Source organism: Caretta caretta, chromosome 1, assembly GCF_965140235.1.
Source record: "Caretta caretta isolate rCarCar2 chromosome 1, rCarCar1.hap1, whole genome shotgun sequence".
Taxonomy (NCBI): domain Eukaryota; kingdom Metazoa; phylum Chordata; order Testudines; family Cheloniidae; genus Caretta; species Caretta caretta.
The window spans coordinates 153,879,928-153,904,983 of NC_134206.1; the positions used below are offsets into that span (position 1 = coordinate 153,879,928).

Consider the following 25,056-nt stretch of genomic DNA (forward strand, 5'->3'; position numbering starts at 1 on the left):
CACAGATGGCTATATGGATTATCCTCCACCCAATCTAGTGTGGAAACCGCTGGATAAGATAAGATAAGATAACACAGCTGAAGTCTGTATTCTCTTTTCTGCTGAGCCACTCTGCACCATGGAGGTAGCCTCTTCTCGACCTTGGGGGGGGGGGGGGGGGAGGCGGTAAACCCAGGGGAAGCGGCCGGCGCAGCTCCAATGCAGCCTCGTGAAAAGGGGACTAGGGAAGAACAACATGTGGCTGGGAGGTGGCACAGAAGCACAAGGCTTTGGGAAGATGGTCCTAGCCTGCAGGGCATCCTGGGAATCCATGGATTGTTCAGGCCAAGCCTCCTGCATGATCCATAATGAGGCAAACCCCATCCTCGATCTCCACTGAAACAATGGGGAGAGTCCCTGAGGGGAATTTCAGTCCTCTTCTCCCAGGCTCCTCCTGCATTTATTGCCCTCCCCTCATCAGCTATCAGAGGTCTCCCTAATGCCGCTGCCTTTCCTGGCATGATGTAATCCTGAATTGACTTAGGGAGCAGACTGTTGAAAACTTTCAGGTACAAACACTAACTAAAAGCACCACGCAGAATGAAAAGGAGTATTTGAGCTCAAATCAAATACAGTACGTAAGCCTTTAGTGTGTGGCTTTCTGCTCCCTACAGGCAACAACGAACAACAACAACAAAAGAGTGTACTTAAAATTGTACTTAAGTCATTTAAATAAATATTTATTTAATGGATCTGGTACAGAATGTACTTATAATACTAATATCCTAGTTAACTAAGGGCCTGATCCAAACCGCCTTGAAGTCAATAGAAAGACTCCCATCAGTGTGCTTTGGATCAGACCCTAAAGACATATAGGGCCAAAGACTACTCCACCCTACTTGCTTACGTAGCCCTATTGGCTGCAGCCAGGCTACACATCTGCCCAGATGAGAGCCAGATTTATCACTAGATACTTTATCCCTGTTTCACGCACACTCACATACACAAACAAATACTCCAATCTAGGGTAAGTGACAGTCAGTCATCTACACTGTACTACGCAAGAATTAGAACTGAAAATGTTCAAATATGGTCAAGGAGGTAAAGTAAGCCTTCATTTGAAGACAAGTAAGTGGACAATCTGGGTAGGGGCTTGCAGAGATTCTAGAGCTTCCAGTGCTACTCGGCCCTATTGCAAAAAGAGACCCCTTTGCTGCCAAACATAAACCACTAAACTTTCTGAAATTCCAGGCATGTTCTTTACACTAGTCATCTACAACAGGGTCTGATGGCAGGATTATAAATCATCATTCAGAATGGGAAGGTGTTGTGGGAGAGGGGAGACAAAAGCACATTACCTGCTAAGAAAGCATAGAGGGAGAGAATAGTTTTATCAAAGGCTTGTAAGCAGTGTCAAATACATTGCCTTCATTTAAAACATTGCATCAGTGTTGTACCCCCCTTCAGTATTATTTGGATGTGTCCACACTGCAGTAAAAAAAACCTACCACATGGCCACGGCTGGCCTGGGTCAGGTGAATGGGGCTTGTGAAGCTCAGGCTGTGGGGCTATAAAACTGGACATTTGGGTTTGGGCTGAAGCCTGGGCTCAGAGACCCTATAAGGGAAGAGGGTCTCTGGAGCCCAGGCACTAATGTCTGCACTTCTCTTTTTAGCCCTGCAACCCAAGTCCGAGTCAGCTGACCCAGGCTCTGAGATCCGATGCCACAGGTTTATCATCGCAATGTAGACATACCATTATAAACCTGAAGAAGTCCTCCCCATTTTCAATTCATGTGGCTGTGCAGAACTGGCAAGGGAATGAGTAATGACAACTGAGAGCCTCTATCTACAAGGACACTGAAAAGGGAGTTCCAGTAATTTTTCTGGATGAAGCTAAATTCCGATTTTCCAGTGAGCCTCTCCCACTGTTTCACTGAGTACAAAGAGCAAATGAGAGTTAGATGTAACATAAGCGTAATGGGGTTCTTAGACTTATGCTATGCATCATTCAACTATACGTCTACTAAAGGCTCCCTGCATGCACATATAATTTATTTCAGCAGATGCAGCCCCAGAACATGGACTACAAAAGGAGGACCTGGTCCTAGGTGGAGAGAAAGCTAAAAAGGGGCCTCATTGTCTTGCTTTGCACAGAGCTCTGCAAATCACACAGCTAGTCTTGCATAGAGAGACAGATGAAGTGTCTTAAATATATATTTGGAGTTATTTGCTGGGGACCTACAGAATGATACACTGAGCTCTCTCAGTATACTTGGATATATGCGCTCTAGATCAGGGGTGGGCAAACTACAGACCGCAGGCCAGATCCTGCCCGCCAGCCATTTTAATCTGGCCCTCGAGCTCCAGCTGGGGAGCGGGGCCTGGGGCTTGCCCCGCTCCGGCACTTCAGCCGGGAGCAGGGTCGGGGGCTGCTCTGCGCAGCTCCCTGAAGCAGCAGCATGTCCCCCTTTCAGCTGCTATGCATAGGGGCAGCCAAGGGGCTCCACTCCGCATGCTACCCCTGCCCCAGCGTCGCCCCCAAAGCTCCCATTGGCCGAGAACCATCTGGCCTCGCCTCCACATAGGAGCTGGAAGCGGCGGGACATGCCACTGCTTCCGGGAGCCACTTGAGAAAAGCGCTACCTGGAGCCCGTTCACCTTACTATGGTAGAGAGTTTTAGGCTCTGATTCAGGGCCATCCTTACCCATACGCAAAGTATGTAGCTGTGTAGGGCACTAGGAAATTTGGTGCACCAAATTTCCTGGTGCCTTGCGCAGCTGCATGCTGCTCCAGCCCCTACTCTGACCCAGCCCCCCTCCCCTGAGCTTGGCAGCTGGGCTAGGCCAGCACTCACTGGCAGCCAGAGTACAGCAACCCGGCCTCAGCCGCACTGCCGGTGAGTGCTGGTGGGTGGTTCCTCCCTGCCCCCCAAGCCAGCCCCGCCCCACGGAGACCTGGAGCCAGCCCCCTCGTTTCCACCCCCCCACGGCGGCCTGGAGCCCCAACCCCGCGGCTGGGCTGCATAGGGCCGCAGAATTGCTAGGGACGGCTCTGCCCTGTTTCTACCCAGACATATGCATGTTCTTAACCTTATGCACTGTGTGTAGTCCCATTGGCTTCAATGAGACGACTCAGAGCGCTCAAGAGCATCACACAGCAGTATGACATGGGAACTGTGGTTCAGAGACTCAGCTACTGCAAGAGCAAGAAAGACTCTGGAGCATTAAAAAAACCCTATGTTTAAATTTCAGGTCCCATGGGAACAGAAATAATGCAAATTATGAAGATTCCCACAGCAACTTCATAATAACATAACTTCTAGCTAAAGTAAGAAAACCCAGAACTAGAATACGTGTTTGTCTAGGCTAAACGAAAGATTTTCCAGACTCAGTTCAGCCTTCCAAAGTTGGAACAGGCTTCTGCCTAAACAAAGGTTCCAAACAAGACAAAATCTTTATGGGCTAGAGCAAATCTTTCAAGCTGGACAGGCCTCTGCTGAAACCTGGCTTCCAGGCTGACTCAATCTTCAAAACTGGAGCAAGCCTCTGTCTAACCCAAGCTCCCAGGCCAAACTGCCTCTTTCAAAGCGAGGGCAAGTTTTATAGCTCCTTATCCCTGCTCTGACGCATACCATCAAGTCAGTAATCACACACTTGTGATGAACCACTTTTGTCACAGCAATACTTTGTAAGATTGAGACCCTAATAGGCTATTACAAAATGCCACTATATTTTCCCCTCCCCCAATAAATAAAACCATGTTTCTGAGACCTCAGAAATGGTGGATTCAGCAACTGATTTTTGTAGAAGCCAGGTCTGTTTGTTTAGAGACGTATAGATGCTGAGAAGCGTCCAACTCTAAAAACATTCAGAACACTTTCTGCAATATATCCAAACACACAAGTGGACATACCAAACATTACATTCTGGCTCAAACATCAAAACTGTCCGTTTTCTTTTGTAAATTACGTGTCCAAGGAAAGCAAAACCACAGCTCATTAAAGCTCTCCATACACCACACGGAACATTAATTTGTGATTTTATACAGTGTCAGACAATATAGCGGTGGGGTTTCAACCCCTTATAAAACCTTCTTATGTAGGAGTCCAGTTCTCAAGGCACTGCATGCCCTCCACTCCCAGCAGCTATGACAGGAGTTCAGGGTGCACTGCACCATAGGTTTAGGCCTGACTTGAACACCCTATGTCCAAGAGAGTTATCCAGTTTTGCCCCTCACTATCACTGTAAACATTCAAATTAAATGATGCTTTAATGCACAATAATAACAACAACAACCCCTCAAAGAGTAGAAATGCATAAACTACAAATCTGTTTGTAGCTACCTCATCAGTGCACCAGGATTACAAAAACTAGAATCACAAAGTGATTTTAGTCCTGTGTACAAAAAAAGAGGTTTTTTTAAAACAAAGCAAACAGCTCCCGCATCTCAATTCAGAGTATTTAAAAGGGATTCTTGCCTCATATCCCAGACGAGCTGCCCTCTGTAGAAGAGTTTCGCCAGCATTCTTATTGACAATAAGTCTTCGTGCTTCAGGCGGCATGGGACGACTTGGGGTGGTCTCCTGAGGGGTGCTTGCAATCTGCAACTGCGAGGGCTGAGAGACAGGTAATAATGAGGAAGTCTGCTGCAGGCGATCATACAGCTTCTGCTCATATGATTTGGCTGGTGAAGAGTCACAGTCTGAAGTAGGCTCTGGTCGCTTTCTGAATCTTCTTGTTACTGTGACCTGTCAAAATCATTATTGGATTTTCCCCCCCGTTTTTTTAACAATACACTGATGGGAATATATTTGGCCAGTTAAGAATTACATTTCTGTTCTCATTACAAAAATCTACTACTGTTACTAAATGTACAACTGCTCAGTCTTTATGCCCGCACTAGGCTTTATCTCAGATAGACAAAGAGAACAAATTCGTAATATGCAAAGAGTAAAAAGGGGGAGGAGTTTGAATAAAATTACAGTCCACCTTCGCTAGAACATCCTTCATAATAATGACCCTTTGGCTAGAACGACCCCAATCCCTAGATCCACCTCGACCCCTGCCGCTGCGGCGAGGGCTGACAGCATAGCTGGAGGAAATGTCAGCCGCCCTCCTGCCCCGGAGGCAGGACTTTTTCGCTATAAAGAACGCCTAGTTCTAATGAACAAATGATTTGGATCCCAATGGGTTTGTTACAGTGAGGGTGTCCTATATTTGTACATGGCACCATAACATGTTAGCTCAAGTAGGCTGGCTCTGCTGTACACTCTGTGTGGTTAGTGGATGATTAAGTCCAAATAAAGATACCTTATCTTCAGCGTTTTCAATATCTGTGGTGTCATCGCCTGTCAGGGATGACCTCCTTCTCCTCTCCTGTAGTGCCAAGTGTTTTGTTTTACACTGACGTTTCCCTGATGGCTTCTCGCACTCAGAATCTCTCTGCAGCAGGGATGTAGCTTGGAAATCCTCCTCTTCATCTGTGCACAGCACATCTGTATTCTGGATCTCTTTAATTTTCTGCTGTTTGGCAGCCAACCTCGAGGCTGGAGTACAGCTTGGCTGAGTCTGCCTTTTGCTGTTTGCATTGGTGGATGAAAGGCTCTTCACTGGCGGAGAGACCATGAATAAAGGCAGTCCTAAATGGGAGGAAAGGCATTACATGTTGCATGGTCTGTTGAGAGGAAAATGCATAGTTAACACTTAACACTAACTCCTTTTCTGTTTAAGAGATTCACCAATTACATTTTCAAGTCATTAATATTTTAAATTTCCACATTCAAAATGTAAAGATGCTAAGTTTAAAATAGTTGTAATTGTCTGATAAACCACTACAGGAAATTCTCTATCACTATTGTGCCTAGGTACTGCAGAGGCCTATCAGTGCACTGATATGCAACCTACACACTGGAACCTCTAGCCCGAAGGGCAAAACAAGGAGCAGAAAGTCTCAGCTGTGAATTTCCTGGCTTTGGTGGGTGTAAATGACAAAATTAGTTTCCTTACCTGTAATTGTCTTATCTAAATGGGAACTCACCTTCTTCATCAGGCTGGGAACTGCTGGGCTTTTCTGCCTTTTCCAAGTTTAAGTGGCAGGCAAGAGGTTTGTTGTTTGGTTGGGGGGGGACGTTGGGAGGGGAAGATATTTTGTGTTCTAGTTAAAGAAAATAAGAATGGGCATACTTGGTCAGACCAATGGTCCATCTAGCCCAGTACCAATATCAGATGCTTGAAAAGGAATGAACAGAACAATTATCAAGCGATACATCCCATCATCTAGTCCAAGCATCTGACAGTCAGAGAGGGTCTTTGGCGGAGACCACTGAGGGAAGACTCAAAGGACTCTATCCTCAAAGACAACAAAGGATGAAGAAAGCAGCATGTCAGTGTTTTAGCGCTTTCAAAATAATTCTGAAATAGGCTTGCTGTGACTTTCTGCCTACAAAGTAGATGGATTCCTAGTGGAGTGAGCAACTAGATCTTCAAGACAACTTTGATTAGATGCCCTGTAAAACTGGAAGATGAATTAAATAAACTATCTACATACAAAATATTGTGATGCTTTATCCCCTTTCTACATTTCCCAGAGCATTGGGCTTCCTCAGGCTTTAGTTCTACAGAAGTAGAATTTCACATGTAAAGTGTGTAGTTTTTCTAGGGCGCAAGGGGGTCTAGGATAAAGTGAGGGCAAAGAACATGATAATTTTAAACAGAAATCTGAATTTCTCTTAGGAACAGAATTGGGGCTGACCTCTGAACCACCTTCTTTGGAAAAAATTAAAGCAAAGCCGTCTGATGAAAGGGGACAAAAGTTTCCCATCCTAATGGCTACAAAGAAGGAAAACTTCAGTCAGATTTTATTGAACCACTTTCTGAATCACTGGGGGAAGTGAGAGAGATTGCTGTTTTTCTTCCTAGATCCACAGGTTCTAAGACCATAAATGACCATCGTGATCATCTAGTCTGACCAACTGTATAGCACCGGGCACAGAACTTCCCCAAAATAATCCCTATAGCATCTCTTTTAGAAAAACATCTAACCCTGAATTAAAATTTTTCCGTGACAGAGAAGCCACCACAACCCTTGGTATATTGTTCCAATGGTTAATTTATCTCACGATTAAAAATTTACACCTTATTTCCAGTCTGAATTTGCTTAGTTTAAACTTCCAGCCATTGGATTGTGTTATAACTTTCTCTGCTAGTCTGACGAGTCCATTATTAAATGTTTGTTCCCCATGCAGGTACTTACAAACTGTAATCAAGTCACCCTTTAACCTTCTCTTTGTAAACTAAATAGATTGAGCTCTGAGTCTATCACTATAAGGCATGTTTTCTAATCCTTTAATCATTCTTGTGGCTCATCTCTGAACCCTCTCCAATTTATCAGCATACTTCTTGAATTGTGAACACCAGACCTGGACACAATATTCCAGCAGCGGTCACACCAGTGCCAAATACAGAGGCAAAATAACCTCGCTACTCCTACTCAAGATTCCTGTTTATGAATTCCAGGACTGCATTAGCTCTTTTGGCCATGGCATCACACTGGGAGCTCATGTTCAGCTGTATCTTCCATGACCCCCAAATCTTTTTCAGAGTCACTGCTTCCCAGGATAGAATCCCCCATCCTGTAAGTATGGCCTGTGTTCTTTGTTCCTAGATACATTTATCCATATTAAAAACATGTTTGCCTGCACCCAGTTTACCAAGTGATCCAGATGGTTCTGAATTAGCAACCTGTCCTCTTCATTATTTACCACTTCCTCAATTTTTGGGTCATCTACAAACATTATCAGTGATGATTTTATATTTTCTTCCGAGCCATTGATAAAAACATTAAATAGCATAGGGCCTAGAACCGATCCCTGAAGTTCCCCACTGGAAACAGACCCACTGGATGATGATTAGGGCCCTACCAAATTCACGGCCATGAAAAACATGTCACGGACAGTGAAATCTGGTCTCCCACCATGAAAGCTGGTCTTTTGTGTGCTTTTACCCTATACTATACAGATTTCACAGGGGAGACCAGCATTTCTCAAATTGGGCATCCTAACCCAAAAGGGAGTTGCCCGGGGAAGGGGAGTGGGGGGTGTCCTGCAAGGTTATTTTAGGGGGGTTGTGGTATTGCCCCCCTTACTTCTGTGCTGCCTTCAGAGCTGGGTGGCCGAAGACTGACTGCTGCTGACTGAAGCACCTGCTTTGCAGGCAGCAGCGCAGAAGTAAGGGGGGCAATACAATACCATGCCATCCTTACTTCTGTGCTGCTGCTGACTCCGGTTCTGACTTCAAAGCTGGGCTCCCAGGCAGCAGCCGCCGCTCTCCAGCTGCCCAGCTCTGAAGAAAGAGCAGCACAGAAGTAAGGGTGGCAGTACTGCAAAGCCCTAGCACCACAGCTCCTTTTTGGATCAAGCTCCCTACAATTACAACATTGAAATTTCAGACTGAAATCATGAAATTTATGATTGTTAAAATCCTATGACTGTGAAATTGACCAAAATGGACCGTGAATTTGGTAGGGCCCTAATGAGGAGTCCCCATTTACAGTTACATTTTGAGACCTAACAGCTAGCCAGTTTTTAATCCATATATGCCATGTTAATTTTATATTGTTCTAATAAAAATGTCATGAGGTATCAAGTCAAACGCCTTACAGAAGGCTAAGTCTATTGCATCAACACTAATACCTTTATTAAGGAAACTTGTAACCTCATCTAAAAAAGATATCCTGTCAAACTAACAATGTTGATTAGCATCAATTACATTGCTCTTGTTTAGTTCTCTATTAAAACAAATCTTGTATCAACATAATGGAGGGGCTGTCTGGGTTCAATGTTATTATTTTTACTGGGTCATCCGATGACTGAGGCTCTGTTGTTCCCAAGGGCCTCAGATCAGGGCTCTCTGAAGTGATGATGCTTTCAGAAAGGGAAATGTGGATGAAGCAAGCTGGAACTAGAATAGAGAGGACATGTGGCACCCAGGACAGAGACCTGCACTTCAATCTAGAGTCTTAGGAGAGCCATCTAGTAGGATGTTCAGAATCTCTTTTGGGATTTGTCTTCTTTCAGTTACCCATATAAGATCAATTTGCACAGGGCTTTCTGGATTTGAGAAAAGTCAACCAGCTCTTTAGAGTAAATGGCGACACATGTGTGTCAAACATATGGCCCGGGGCCAGATCTGGCCTACCTGATGTATTTATTGCCCCATATGATGCAAAAATCTACGCTTTAAAAAAAAAAAACATCGAAGTTTTTAGGTTTCTGGGCCATGAAAACCTTCCAAACATGAACAGCACATAACCAATGTGGTGTTGTCTTCCTGAATTTGCATACAGACTGAAACAATAACTTAGGTACAAACTCACCTTCCCCTAAATAGTCTCATTGGTGTAACGTGTAAAGCCCAATAACATCCTTCAATGTCATCATTATCTATTTAATCACCAGTTGTTTTAATAGGGGAAAGAGGGCGAGAATAAAACTGAATGGGGATGCAGTGGGAAGATGGTGGAATTAGGAGTTGCTGCAGATAAATAAATAGAGATAGAAGAATAGAGAAGACTCTAAGAGATGGGGAAGAGGGAGAGAAACACAAAAAGGGAGGACAGGAAAGGAAAAGAGACAGAGGCTGAAAAAGCAGTGGTCCCAAAGAACAGAAGGTCTTCCCACTGAGTGATGCTGAATGCAACAATAAGGTGCTGATCAAATAAAGTTTAGTTACTACATAAAGGCTAGGTTCTACTCTTTAACTTGCTTGAGATCTATGAATCATGAGAAAAGTTGGGGGACTACTGGATCAGAAGAGCTAAGGCCGACTTCCTCCTCATGCAACTTCTGAGCATGGAGAGGCCTATCTAGATAACGATGGGGAAGAATTTCCAAGTCCTGGTAAATGGAGAAAAACAAATCAAAGAATTTACAGTTCAGTGGGGATGGAAGTAACAGTTACGACAAAATGACTTGAAAGCCCTTAAGTGTCTCTTGAGAATGGGTGGGCCGGGCATAATTTAAATCATGTCTAAGGTGCTATTAAGGGCTTATTCTTGTTTCACATTGTCAAAGGGTGCCAGGATGCCTCTGGAAATAGCACTGGAATCTAAAACCACATATTTCTTCAAGCCAAAATGTTAAAAAGAGAAGAGAAGATCTGGCAATATCATATCAGGCATTGCAAAGGAAAGCTAGCATCAACATTACAGAATCCAGCTTTCTGGCCTCCCCTCTTTGGGAGCCTACAAGACCTCTTCTTCTGAGAGCACAAGAAGGAGCAGAAGATGGACAGGTCTGTCTGAGCCAGTGCCACACACACCTTGGTAGCTCGCAAAGTAATAGAAAAGAGGTTTTGACTCTTCTAAGACAGCTGTCGATCTTCAGGTCCACTAAAACCTACCCCATCGATTAACATCAAGATCTCCATCCCCACCATGAACAATCCTGACTGAAATGAAGGATAGACAAGGTAATTTTTGGGACAATTTGGTAATTTTATGCAATCGGACTGGATACCATTTTAGAGATCTTATTGACTGGACTTCTTTTTGTTGGGGTTGGACCACCTGGCCTCAGCAATTCTCAAGAGATTCGGTATGGGGCAAGTGGAGCAGCTTTTCCTATGCCTCATCGTGACGGGGTCCTGGCTGAAGGTTGGATGAGTTGCAGGTTTTTGGGCTATCTTGAGGGTGAAATGTATCAAATCAACCAAGTCTGTTAGTGAACAAGCAACCTGGGACATCTGATTCAGAGTGCTCAGAGCAGGTGGGAAGCTCCTCCTCATCCTCCAAGAACTGGGACAAATATTAGAGCTTGTCTACGTTTAAAACACTGCAGCTGTAGCACTTCTGTGAAGACTCCACTGACGGCAATGGTAGGGATTCTCCCATCGCCGTAGGTAATCTGCCCCGAGAGGCAGTAAGTACTTAGGTCAGTGGCAGAATTCTCCTGTCGACATAGTGCTGTCTACACTAGAGGTTAGGCCAGTTTCACACCCCTGAGTGACGTAGTTAAAAATCCACACATAGTTATATCGACCTAATTTCCTCATGTAGACCAGGCCTTAGTTACATCTAGGAGAGTCCTCAAAAAAAACAGACTAGATTTGCTTGGGGGCGGAAGGAGGAAGGAGACAATACTTACAGCCTTTGATCTGCATATCCTGAAAGGGAGAAGGAGAGCTTCATCCTCTGCTTTTAAGAGTGGGATGGAGGAAGAAGGAAGAGCTATGTGAGAAGATGTGGAGGGTCTGTGAGCAGAAATAGCCACATGGTTTGGGTTTGCAGGATGCCAGTCAAGACAGCACAAAGCATGTTGAGGATATGTAAGTGCAGCTGAGATTTTAAGTTGTTTAGGTTTGTGGGAGCAATGCCTCCTCAAATTACTGAGGTAACTAATCACCTGAGGTTTGACAGCCAGGGAAGGGGAGAGAGAAGACAAAAATGAAGCAGCAGGTGAATGGTGGGAGGGAGGGGCAGTAAAACAGGGAAAGAGCCGTAGTGCTTGGCCCCTCCCTGGAATACTGTGGGCAGCTAGAGCTGGCCACTGTGACAGTTTAGGGGAGGTCTCTGGGAGCACACCTCTTCCACCCATTGGCTCAACACTTGCTGGCTGCCATAGTGATGGAGCAGAAATAAGAAGCGAGTAAGCTCCAGACTGGAGTAAGTGGGGAGACAGTCCTGCTTAGGAGAAGCGCCCAGAATGAAGTAATAGAACATCAGGAGAAGACTGCCAGCATGTGGAGCTAAATACAGGAACAGGAGCCTTTGATGCTGCTGGTTGGGCCTTGCTCAGCTATTGAAGCAGTTGTGGGGGTGGGGAGGAATCATACTGTTAGTCAAGGGGAATCCCTAGATTCGCTCAAACCCCCCTTCCTCCCACCACGACCTCCCGGGAGCCCTCTGACGGCAGGTCTACACTTAAAACGCTTCAGCGATACAGCTGTAGCGCTTCAGTGAAGAGCTTCTCCCGCCGGCATACTTAATCCACCTCCCTGAGAGGCCAGTAGCTATGTTGACAGGAAAAGCCCTCCCATCAACATAGCGCTGAGGTCAATATAATTGCATCACTCAGGGGTGTGGATTTTTCATACTCTGAGTGACGTAGTTATGCTGATGTAAGTTTACAGCATGGACCTGGCCTGAGATGCACAGTGAACTAGAGGAGCAGGAGAGAGAGAGAACCTAGCAAGATATCCTGAAGAACAGAGCCCTCAGCGCGTGGCTGAGGGAAGCTCAGCGCGTGCGCATGGAAGAATACTGGGGAGCAATGTCAGGGCAGTTCATCAGGCATGTCTGTAGAGAAAGCAAACAGGCAGACTGCACTAAGGGAAAAACACAGGGGTAACCTCTTGACTGCCTCTAAGCCTTTGAGAAAGCAGAAAAACTCAGCAGTTCTTAACCTGATGGAACAGCAGATTCCCAAGATAGAGAATCAGAGTCTTCATGGTACTCATACTGGACTTCTTGTTTGTTTTTAATTATACCCAAAAAGCACGAATCCATTTAGCTATACATGCAGTAAGTATTTTTACATGGACTAACAACCTGAGATTTTTTTTTTCTAAATCAGAACTATTCCTGAATTATAAGAATGCACAAAAGATCTGCAGACACAAAGCTTCAATTTTAAAGTCATTTAAACCACAATTTAAAACAAACACACACACCACACACGCACCCCCGCCTGACAAATTTTAGCTAGTGATCTTTTTATAGTGGAGCTGTAAGTCCTTATACATGTGGACTTCTATAAAAACTGCTGACGATTCCTTAACAGTGGTGGCAGCATGCATCACTACTAATGCTATGCCAGCTGATGTTTCCCTAGTAGTCTCTGCATACCTTGTTCATTGTCACTTGTTTTGAGGGACTCTTCAGACCAACTTCTATTGCTTTTGACCTCTGACCTTTTCCTGGTGTGCCTTTCTTCTGTGCAGTCTTTGACCTTTGCAGTGGCCTCTGGCTGAACAGCCTCAGCTAAATCTTTCCTGCTTTGCCGGCCCAACTTGCCGGACGGGGATCTCTCTGGTGACACCTGCTGCTCCCATAGTTCCCTAAGATGCTGCAGGTGACGCTGCTTTTTGGGATGGAGCCCTGTTAATTCAATGCACACCTTCAGGTTGGTCACCTCATTACAATTGGGCTCTTCTAAGTGGTTAGAGGAATTGTTTGTCATTTCCCTCTCAGGCCAGTCATCTAATGGAAAAATAACTAAAAATTAATCAAAAAGCCCCCTCAACTTAAAACAAAAACTACATTTCACTTGCGGGGCATATAGTCTCAGCTTTACCACCACACTACGCATTTTAAAAGGTTTGGTCATTAAGGGTCACATGCACTAGGGTCATTTGCATTGCTATGGCTACAGTGTCCAATCACTAGTGCTTTACCCTCAGATACCAAGAGATTATTTTAAGTGAAATGACAGTGCTCAGATTGGTAACTATCAAGTTCATAAATGGAGACGTTAATTCATAGGGATACTCCTTTCACAAGAAATTCCTTAAGGGAGACCAAAGCAATGGGGTTACCTTTGGAGCTCCTCCTCTTTTTTGCCTTTGACACAGCTTCATCCTGCAGTTCATCCACATAGTTTTCGTTTTGGCTGGCCCCATTCTGTACTTTCTCGCCAGAGGGTTTACGCTTTCTATCCAGACGTGGGCATGGATGCTGACCGATATAGTCTGTTGACTGGTCCCCTATATTTTCATAGAGAGAATGTCTCTCCAGATAATATTTCTCAGTTGGAGGGTCTCTTTCCTCTGAGGTTTCAAGAAAATGATCTTGGCTGTTTTCTGCACTATTAAAATCACCTAAAAATAATTAAAAAACAAAACTGAGTCTGTTGTGAAATAACTCATTTCTGATCTCTTCAATTTCAATCTCCTAATAATATATCCTTATGATTTCTGAACCAAAACAAGAAATAGTTTATTTTAGATCAAATTTTGCTACAGTCAGCTGTAAAACAGCAACTTTCTCAGCAGTCAAGTTGAAAACCAAGCACGTCTTCAAATTTTCGGCCTTCAATTTTTAGCCAGCATCCAATCAGGGACTTCACCATACAAGTAGCCATAGAAATGCCACAGTATACTTACCTTTCTCTTTAATTCAGGGTTTTTCCAGGACTTTAAAGAATCACCTTTAGATATCAAAAGCACATACTCTTTTGAAAGAGCAACCTTAAAAATCAGATAGCAATGCAAGCTTCATTTCTGCAATGGCTTTTATAAAATTAATTTCAGCAGCTCTGATACTTTAAGTCAATGCAAGACTAATCATGCCAGACTGCAGAGCCTGATTACAAGAATTCAACCCTGCTACTGTGTGTCCTTGGATGTACAAATGGAAAACAAGTGAATGCACATTCTAGCACTCACTCTTTGATAGGAAAAACACTTCAAGAATAGCTGTGAAATGATAAGACACTACCTGAATTTATTTTAAGGTTATATGAAGCCCTGTACACCCGTAATAATCTCCCAGTCACCGTATAGCAAGTTCCCTCCATCTCTTCCTTCAAAAAAATCCAGCACTCACTTATTCCATGAAACTTTGCAGCTACAGTGACCATATAAGCCTTGAAAAATTTACCTGATGCTACCTGAGTAAGCAAAGAGTCCTGTGGCACCTTCTAGACTAACAGACTGTTAGTCTAGAAGGTGCCACAGGACTCTTTGCCACTTTTACAGATCCAGACTAACATGGCTACCCCTCTGATACTTGAGTAAGATTACTAGCCAAGGAGAAAAACCCTAATCTACCATGTCCCTTCAAACTTAAGAACCCGATTCAGGATCTTAAGCGCATGCTTAATTTCAAGGGGACTTAAACATTGTACAGGTATTCTTTGACTAGAGATTATTTCCTGAAACAGAACCCAAACAAACAAAATAGGTGCATACTACTTATTATGCACTATAGAATTATAGAAGGTTAGGGTTGGAAGGGACCTCAGGAGGTTATCTAGTCCAACCCCCTGCTTGAAGCAGGGCCAATCCCCAATTTTTCCCCCAGATGGCCCCCTCAAGGATTGAACTCACAACCCTGGGTTTAGCAGGCCAATGCTCAAACCACTGAGCTATCCCTCACTTAAGTAACACATCCATCAACTTTGAATTTTTAATATTATATATACACATACTTTTATATATTAGAGTTTACATCTCTCATAAGTCTTACCCTTTCTGGCTCGCTCTTCTGTTGTCTTTCCCCCCCTGCCCAAGTATTGTTTACAGTCCATTTCCTCTTTTCTTTCTCCCCATCTCCCAACATTTCAAATCCCTTTTGCTTCCATATACATTGTCATGTCTTCCTCAGCCCCTCTCCCCTCAAAACTGCTCTCACATACACAAAGTCCACTTAGTTTCTCATTTATCCCATCAATCTCTTCTCTTCAACCACATCTGCTCACCCACTACCCTCTTCCTTTCACTCACCCTGGCCCCATTTACTCATCTCCACCCATCCCATCTACTTAGTCATGCTTGTCCCTTCTTACACAGGGCTTGACACATTTTCCAGAACCCCAACTATCTGTGAACTATATTAAGGGTCCCCACTCTCCTTTTGGCAATGCCCAGGCAAGAAGCAAAGCCAATCCCCATTGACTGGGAAAGGCAGAGGGTAAATTGAGCTGGCTCACCACCATTCCATTCGCCAGTACTTCTCCTCGGTGCCTGCCTCCTCTGCTCCTTGAACTTAAAGACAACCTTCAAAATGTGAATCAGCTACAAACCAATGCAATTACGTCTGCATGAATCTGCAGACAGAATGAAATAATTATGTGTAGTGCACAGTATTTCCTTAAATAGGTGCTGGTTCTGAAGTCTCATGTTGACATTTACATTGTCTTCATTATTTTCTATTTTACTGCTGTTCAAAGCACACAAAGGAGGACTATCCTATTATGAAAATCTCAAAAGTCTTCTACAAGCAGCATCTCATTGTTCAGGGGTAGTCAATTTGTGTGTGTCAAGGTCCAAATTTCTTGGTCAACATATAGTCAAGGTCCAGATTCCAGAAAAAAATAATAAAAACCCCCAACAATAATAAATAAATAAAATAATAATAAATGAGTAAATAAGGATTTCAGGGTCTGTTCAGTCTGGGGGTCTGGACTTTGCCCACGGTATACCTATTGACTACCCCATCATAGTGTGTCATAAGTGACTAGAGCTTGAGAAAGGTTTTCTCCCCCCGAGGAGTTCATGCTAGTTTTCCTACCAGAACCTGGACCCTGCTTGGGGCATCATCTTTTGTAGCCTTGAGCGAATAGGTTTCTGACAAAGCCAAGCACCCAAATAGTCTGGCTGTTGGAAGGAAGGGGGTGGGGGGTGAAAAGTGAGCGTGTTTCCCAAACCTCTCCTCAGACTTCTCTAACTACTATAAGGATGGTATCAAGTCCTTCCTTAGGCTTTGTCTATGTTCTGCCACACCACAGAGCAGCTCCAAAACTACCACCATCCCCTGCTGACCACAGTACTTCCCAGCTGAAGCAAAGCTAAATTGACCTCATGTCTGTCAGTTTTACTGCTGCCCTTAGGGTTTCCTTTAGCAGCAGTGATAGTGAAGCAGCCTCTGGTCAGTTTCCACTTACTGTAAACTGCTGCTTAGAGCTTTTCCAGGTAAGGCATTTCAGCTGTCTGCAGGCTCCAGAAAAAACACTGCATAAAAGTTTAAACTCCATTTAGAAGCTTACAAACTCAACCAATAAAAGGACAAGAGGTAAAAGCCAGAGGCACTTTCTCAAGAAAGCACTATATTTGTCCTGTGGAATGTTCATGCCCTGACCATACCTCTCTGTGGCTGTTTGGTACTGTGTGAACCCATTTTTTAGATTGTTCATCTTATACATAACACTGATATGTCTTTTTCTTTTTTTAAAAAGAATACAAAGATTGGAAGACTGGAGCAGCGACCTTAATTTATTATACTCTTTCTCCAAAAAGTTACTGTCCAAAATCAAAATGCACTTGTAAATATTAGACACCTGCACATCTGATAACAATGTACTAAGAGTATCCAGCCTCATATAACATCAGCACATCAGATTTGTTCTGCACAAATTTAAAAGAAGTTGGACCGGCAACACTTTAAGTTATCACTTCAAAAATGTCTCTAAAAACATAAAATAAAATCTGATAAAGTGATCTACACACTCTTTCTCATCGTTTTGTGTTTAACTCCCTGAACAGACAAGGTCAAAGGGTATTTCATCACATTTCTAGTAGTTACATTTTTTAGGTGTTCACCCATACCAGAAATTATGTAGCGTCTTTCAGATTGAAAATCACTGTTGTGGAACGGTCTCCCTGTTGATAATGCACTTTGGAATGAGAAAGGGCAGGAACACCCTGATTACCTCCTAGAGATCCCTTGTAAGGACCTGGAGGAGGAGCAGTCCTTATTGTGACCATCCAGAGACTGCAGATGGGATCTGCAGGGAACAGCCATTTAGCACCCCCTCGTTACTAATGAAAAAGTGACATCAAATTATTGTGACATCCCTAAAAGTGACATCCCTAATTCTTTTATTTCCAATCAGGATCTGACCTAGAAACCCAGAATGCCTTGCAAAGAATAGCCCCAAGAATGAAGAAGTGGCGATGTTCACTTTAGTCTCATTATCATCAGTCCTTCATTCACATAGTTTTTCTGATGCATTGTTTCTAGAGAGAAGAGCAAAACCACCACCAATGCCAGTCCACATGTCTGTGGCAAATAGCTGATGGGAGTAGTTCCACTCATTCCTGTCCTCTGAGTCTACCACATAGGCAGTAGGAAACTCAGTGATGCCCCCATGATGGCAGCCTGATAACCTATTACTGTCAAGCTAGCAGGGCAGTTCTTTACTGACCCATTTTAAAAGATTAGGAACATTAGATGCTCAACGTATATAAAACGTGACACATTATAATCTGCCTATGCCAATGCTGCAAAGTGAGGGAAGAGATATTCAGGCAGAATTGTAAAGTTATTAAAATATTTTGGGAAGCATACTGACTATACTGTATTTGCAGACTATCAAAAATACACTTTTCTACAATTTCACTGGTAATGCCCTTAAAAACTAAAGACTCATTTCTGTTCAGCAAAGTTCTACAAACAAAAAGTCTGGGCTTTCAGATGGCCCATAGTTTGGCACTGTCTTCTCAGGCATGTGCCCTACATCAAAGCATTATCGTTATGGAGTCTAGTTATGCCAAATGCCAAGAAGTTGTTAGTTTTTTGTTTTTTGCTCAGAACAACTGCAGTATTTTCACAGAACACAACTCCTGTGAACTCTTAATATTTTACCACCAGATTCCACTCTGTCCTGAATCTGGTTTGGAAAGCCATCTGGACCAAAGACACAGGACTCCCAAAATCCAGGTATGAATATCAAAGAAAAGTGCATTAGCACAAGGATAGTCTCCCCTCTTTGGGCCCATACGCAGAGTTTGGTCTTCCTCAGGCACTCATGCCTCCCCTGTACCCTTTACTCTGCTAAGAAAGCAAACTGAAAACGCACTTTGGAGTTTTCAAATCACCACTGCTATTCAAATAATAAGCAGCAGAAAGAGACTAATATAATAGTAAATGCTAGTTTTCATATCAAACACATCACATAAGAAGGTTAACTCTAAAACAGCAAATGCTGCTACAGTGAAGGGCAACACATTCCTGACATCATTTGCTAACCTCAGTCCAGTCATACTAACTCAGCAACAAAAGCCACCTTTTACTATCCTTTAAAATTGGAAACTGTAAAGAATGACGACTCTACACGTATTGTTTTCCACTTGAAGGAGTATCCCCAGTGCACTGGTCACACTTTGTGAGAAAGAAATGATTATTAAAAACTTTTCTTCATTTTCTTCTCCATCTTCCTTTTCTTGCCAGCACAAATTCTATTTAACAACACATCTCCCATACAATGTGAACAGAAAACACATACCTTAGTTTTTAAACTGCAGTTCTTTCTTTACAGATAAAGTGGCAACTAGAACCAGTTTTTCCTCTCCTCTTCAGTGACTTCTCACTGCAGGCATTTAAGTAAGATGCCTTTTAGTCCTCATCCCAACTTTTCACAGGACACTTTATCTGAACATGAACTAGCATTCATCACCAAGATCACAACAAAAATAGAATTCATTCAGCCAAGTCACTTGTCAAGATAAAGCAAGCCATATTCTGACTATCCCATGGGGGGAAAAAATTCACATTTTCCCTCTCTGGATGTCTTTCCCCGGATATTTTCCATCCTTGTTCCCTTCACCTAAATCCATTATATTCAGAATCATGAGGCTTTTTTGCACCACTGCCAGTCATTGCAAGGTAATGCTGACCAAGCCAAATGGCAACAACAGAATGTTTGCTGTTTTGATCTTTCATTGCTCAGCATGCATACAAGCAAGAAACTGAAGGATTACCCATGCTGTGTGCTAAGAAACAGACACCTAGCAAAGAGGCTGCAGATCAGTTCTTAACATCTGAATTTTAACCTCCTTGCAAATAAAAGGCATTATACTTCCATGCACAGAATTGCCATAATCTCCTCCTCACACCCACATTCCCCAAAATCTCTGAACATACCAGTTTTTATTTTTCTCTATTAAGGATTAAACAGTATCTCTCTACTGTAATATCAGAGGAGCAAAACTACCAGTTTGTCTATCAAGACATTTGCAGCTTGTAGAATTTTATTTACTCTTACATATTTTTGTATGATTTTAGTACTGCTCAAAAATTGTGGTGGTTTACCAACATGCTTGTGTCACATGACCTACACTGAAGTAAATGTACCTATCTGTATGCTTAAATCACTTGATCACTGAACATTTCTATGACTCACGACACACGCATCCCATAATTTATTGTGTTTGTGCTATGGAAATGCTCTATAGAAGCATTGCCACAGCAACATTTACTAGTCACCTTAGCAACAAAGCAGCTTCACTACTGTTCGCATATTTCCCACTGAGTCCTAAACAAGATAGAAGAGTATTAAGACACTTACAGTTTATCCCTCTATTTAACCAAGTTTGAATCTTTGTACTCTTCTGCAGAGAGAGAGAGAGAGCCTATTCCTAGCAACAGTCTGCATTCTAAACACTGAAGAAACGTCTTAGAAGTCATTAGACAATGTGAACCAGTTTATTACGTTATCATGGAGTTTTGGGGGATGGCAAGGCTTTACCCATGTGCCACTTGACTAAACCCCCAAGACATCCCAGAAAAAAAACTGGGGCTGTCAGATGGCTGTACGAATTCATTAAAAAAAAAAAAAAAAGGCAGAGTGGCAAAAATATTCATTATACCATTATTATTGCTGTAGGAGGCAAGAGTTATAGAAGTAGTGTCTGAAACTCCCACTAGATCTTAAGGCAATGATCCTGTATTATGTTCTATGCACAGACTACTGAACCCTGCACAGGGCCCCACTGACATGACTGGGGCCTTGCAAGGTCACAGCAGTTGAGCTGCATACCACATTACAGGATCAGGCTTTAAATTGTATTTGTTTTTCTTTCAAATTCAGGTTAGCCAGCTGAAGGTTCACAGCAGGGCTCAAATTTAACATTTTACAAAAAATTACTGATTAATCAAATAATTTTGTTCGTGCATTTCCTGCTAGCATCTGGAAGGCCTACTGCTGTAATATTAGATAGAAATTTATGAACATTATATAAAACAAAATGTAGCATCTTTTCAGCATCAAGATCCAACATAGGAGGCAGAGCATAAGCTAGGAGAAGTTCTGAAATACAGTTGTTTAAAGTTCTATTCAATTTTAAACCTTTCAGCAGAGATTAGGAATTGGATTGGGGGGGGGGGGGGGAGAGGAATGAGAGTATTTACATTTTCTCCTGTGAGCATGGTTGTTGAAAGCCACAGCTGGTAAATTGAGGAGAACACTAGGCAAAGTTTATCACATCTTTGCCAGTTGTTATTCGGTTAGAGAGATGGGTCAGGATTCCCAGCAATTCAAGCTGCACCAGAGCACCAAAAATACTATGCTAGAGGCATTCAAGAAGTGCAAAATTCATATCCCTGATTTAATCAGCTGCTATACCAAGGAGCAGAAGGTGAAACAGGGCCGTAAAAAATTTTTACTGAGACCAGGTCTATACTATAAACTTACACCGGTATCACTAAGTCACTCAGGGGTATGAAAAATCCACATCCTAGAGCAATGCAGTTATACTGACCTAACCCCCACTATAGATAGTGCTATATTCTCCCATCAACATAGCTATTGCCTCTTCCGGAGGTGCATTAACTACATCAATGGTAGAAACTCTCACGTCGGCTAGTAACATCTTCACTGAAGCTCTACAACGGTGCAGCTATGCCGCTGCAGCACTTTAAGGGTATGTCCCACTACAAAAATGATGTTGACTTAAGTTACATTGATGTACAGCCAATGAGTAATTAAATCACTTTTGCATAGCCACACTATGCTCCTTGTGTCAGCAGCGCACAACCTCACCAGGAGCACTTGTGCCGATTGTACTGTCAGTGTGGGGCACTGTGGGATGGCTTCAGAACAGTGTAAGCAATGCACTGACACTGTGTCAACCTAATTGCTACGCCTCTCACAGAGGTGGAGTTATTAAGTTGGCATAGCGGACCGAGTTACATCGGCAGGAGCAACATTTTAATTAAGATGCTTACAGAGTTAGGTCGACGTAAGCTGCCTTGCATCGACCTAACCCTGCAGCGTACACCAGGGCTAAGTGCAGACCTGCCTTGGGAACCAAATTAGTATCTGCAAGCATAGTTGCTGCAAAGCCCATCACGTGCAAGAGAAACTTGCTAAAAGAAAGCTGCATTTTTAAAAGTTTATAGATTTTGCAATTTTAGCAAGCCTATAAAACTTCCCATTAATTCATAGCTAATTAATTGCGCACAGGAACATACTCACAAAACGTCATAATACCCTCCCCCACACCCAGCAATTCTTTACTAGTTCCAAATGCATTTCATCCAATGGAGTCTCATAAGCCAGAACACTGCTAAATTATGGATTTGAGACAACTGCAATTGTACGGTTTGGTTTTATTTTTTTGCTATTTTCTGCATCTTCAAAAGTGTAATTAAAATTACATTTATAATAGTGAGGGATAATCCTCAAACAAGTGAGATGTGCATCTGAAGAAACTTTTCTCTCTCCTTCCCTCACCCTCCGGACTATTCCCTGTTTTCTCTCTCATTAATCAACTCTGGCTTGATCTACTTTTGGCAATAGCCTGTTCTTCCCTTCAGCCTACCTCTGTGAGAGCTTAGGTGACCTGCCCTCCCTCCAACAGTGGCATCCAGGTGGCACGACCCAGATGCTGCTGCTCTTACACCACTTTGATGTTTCAGAATGTGTGTGGGATTTAATGGAGGCCATTACAAGTGTGCAGTGCACTCTGAGGTGTGAGTAGTGCTGGGAACTGAAAGCTCTAGCAGTAGCACCCTGTAGAAAGTCTATCATGCTTATGACCAGGCAATGGGATACTGTAGAACAACAAGGCCTCATTGCTCCTGAAAACTCACTCAATAGACCTCAGGGAATAGGAGGCTGAGTTTCTAGAAGCTAAGCTTGGTTGCCATTTTGATATTAGCTGTAGATTAAAAATGAAATCTTCACTGTTACTTTGCCAAGCTACTTTTTTGTTCACATATTTTATTTTAGTGGCCGCAACACCACAGTAACTTGACTTAGGTGAGGAACTGAGCAGGTGCAGATCAACATCCTGTCCACCAAAATTATTAAACAAAGACCAGGACAATAACTCACAATTATTAAATCGCTTAGATGACATTTTCTACCAGCCCTACTCATAAGTTCCCGACTATGCACATCAACCCAACAAATTATACATATACTACAGACCATCCAGTGTTCTACTAACGTTTTTCTTGAATTGCAACTTTGAATTTTCTGCAAATACGGAATAAAACAGCGATCAGCTCCTTAATTACCTTGTTACAAGCTGTTGCAAGGAAAACGGTTTGGACACTGATGGAACCCACACCACTTGCTATGAATTAGAACTAATTTTACAAATATACATTAAAAAATTAATATGACTTAAGAAAAAAAGTGCTTTGTGCTTTTTGCAATAGAGCTCAATGACAGTACTTCCATACACTGTCCCACGCTACTGCAAAGTCTCTTTCCCTTGGTCCAAACAACAATGGCATCAGCAACAGACAGTTTCACAGCATGGTGACTGCCCTTGAGGACTTCTGATGGTCTAACACATACATACCCTGCCACAGTAATAAGTGGAGGGGATGAGATAGTTACACATGCATTTTCAATTTCACAGCTACAGTTTATTTATAAATAAAGTAGATGCGGTAGATTATATACTTGACTTCCCCTGCCACCCTTCCATTTTGCCTGCCCCCATATAGTGAAGGAAAGCTACATTACTGGAACTTAACGGTGCCACCCGTTTTTAAAAAGAACGTCACAAAAGGGAAAATCGGAAAGTTCTTAAAAACTTAAAAACTGATGGTGCAATAAGAGCCTGGGTTTTTAGTTTAATCTGTTAAGGTACTAGTTCATCTACTGCAAAGTAGATCCATTTAGAGCGAGAACTACTATGACAATAACCAGCCGAAAGGTGCAACTTTCAACCAACATTCATAGATCAAAAAATATGCATGGAAAACGGCAGAGGTCACAACTCTATATACGAAAAGGTGACTAGATACGGTTATGTAAATTTGTATTAGTTACTGCTGTCACTATTAATCACTCTTATTTACAACATTCTGTAGTGATAAAAATTCTACTAGTTTCCATATACTATGTAGTTTTAGGACAAACTGCTACAGTATACATACATACACATACACATACACATACACACACACACACACTTCAAAAAGCCTTCTAAATGTGCTTACATCTATCATTGTCATTTTGATCAGCAATGGCATCTTCCAGAGTGACAGACTTTGGCTTCTTTTCATTATTTCCTTTCAAGTTTTCCCAGTCTGCCTGGTTGAATCTGCAGACCTCTGAGTCTTTGGTTGCTGTGTGGCCTTCTCTCTCTTTCATCTCCAACTCTGAGAAGCGCATCATTGCACGCTAGAAAGAGAATTGATATGAAAAAAAATCTCACAATAAAAGCTACTCCATTTACCTTACCTTATATGAAAGTATTTCCAAAGAAAAATCTGCTCAAAACCAAGGTTTGAGATATATATCTAATATATAAAAGTTTAAAATATCTCAGTTGTATAAAAATATTCAAAATTTCTAGTATCTATATGTAAAAATCCACACAATTCTTTCATATATAAAGATATACTGTATATAAACAAAAACATTCTGTTTTGGAGGTATAAGAAACAAAACAAAAACATAAAAACAGAAACTGCACAATGAATAAAGACGACCATGGCCCACAAACTTCCCTTTGTGTATTTGGAAATGAAATTTAACTCAAAGGTTTATGTAAGATTCTAGTAATAAAAATTTGAAGAACTGACCTCACAGTAAGCAGCAGGTAGACATAAAATACTGTCCTCTTGTAATCCTTCCATCTATGTAATTAAAATGGGCACTCAATGGATCATTTAAATAATTTCATCCATTTTTATAAGCATAACCAATTCTTTTCTTAACAATGCACAACAATTTGGTTTAACTCATCTTTTAATTAAAAGTAAAGTATCTTAAGGAAATTCCTATACAATATCTGTCATCGCTCAACATCAAATTCAATACTGCTTCTATTCTTTTACTACATTCTTGATTGGTGAAAAGGTTGCATAAAAGTTGCATAACACCCACCAACACATGGCTGCTACTCCTCTCCATCAAATGTCACGTATGGTATACTAATCAGAACTTCTGGATACCCTTTGCTATCTTACAGTACAAGCCTACTGAGAAGCTAAAGCAACCACGAGTCTAACATATCATGCATTCTTCAGCTTCCCTAACTGCAGAATATTTAATACTTATGTTATCAGCACTTTATCAGTTCTCATTTAAAGCATTTTTTAAACTGACTAGTGAATACATATAGTTCACATCTACTACTATTCACATAACCTGGCTTCACAGTTTTATAAACAAAAAGT

At 42.3% G+C, this 25,056-nt stretch overlaps 1 protein-coding gene across 10 annotated transcripts in view; it reads right to left on the minus strand.

Annotated features, from left to right (window-relative positions):
- BCOR (BCL6 corepressor) overlaps window positions 1–25,056 on the minus strand; it is a 95,261-nt gene that overhangs the window by 15,982 nt on the left and 54,223 nt on the right. For 5 of the 10 annotated variants that reach the window (XM_075132222.1, XM_048864360.2, XM_075132224.1 and 2 more), the window contains exons 5-10: window positions 24,460–24,513; window positions 23,872–24,055; window positions 13,512–13,793; window positions 12,823–13,176; window positions 5,292–5,620; window positions 4,460–4,729 (exon numbers count right to left, since the gene is read on the minus strand). In XM_075132222.1, the coding sequence (XP_074988323.1) occupies window positions 4,460–4,729; window positions 5,292–5,620; window positions 12,823–13,176; window positions 13,512–13,793; window positions 23,872–24,055; window positions 24,460–24,513 (1,473 nt within the window). The remainder of the gene's footprint in view (window positions 1–4,459; window positions 4,730–5,291; window positions 5,621–12,822; window positions 13,177–13,511; window positions 13,794–23,871; window positions 24,056–24,459; window positions 24,514–25,056) is intronic. The other 5 variants (XM_048864392.2, XM_048864399.2, XM_048864409.2 and 2 more) reach the window with 5 other exon arrangements.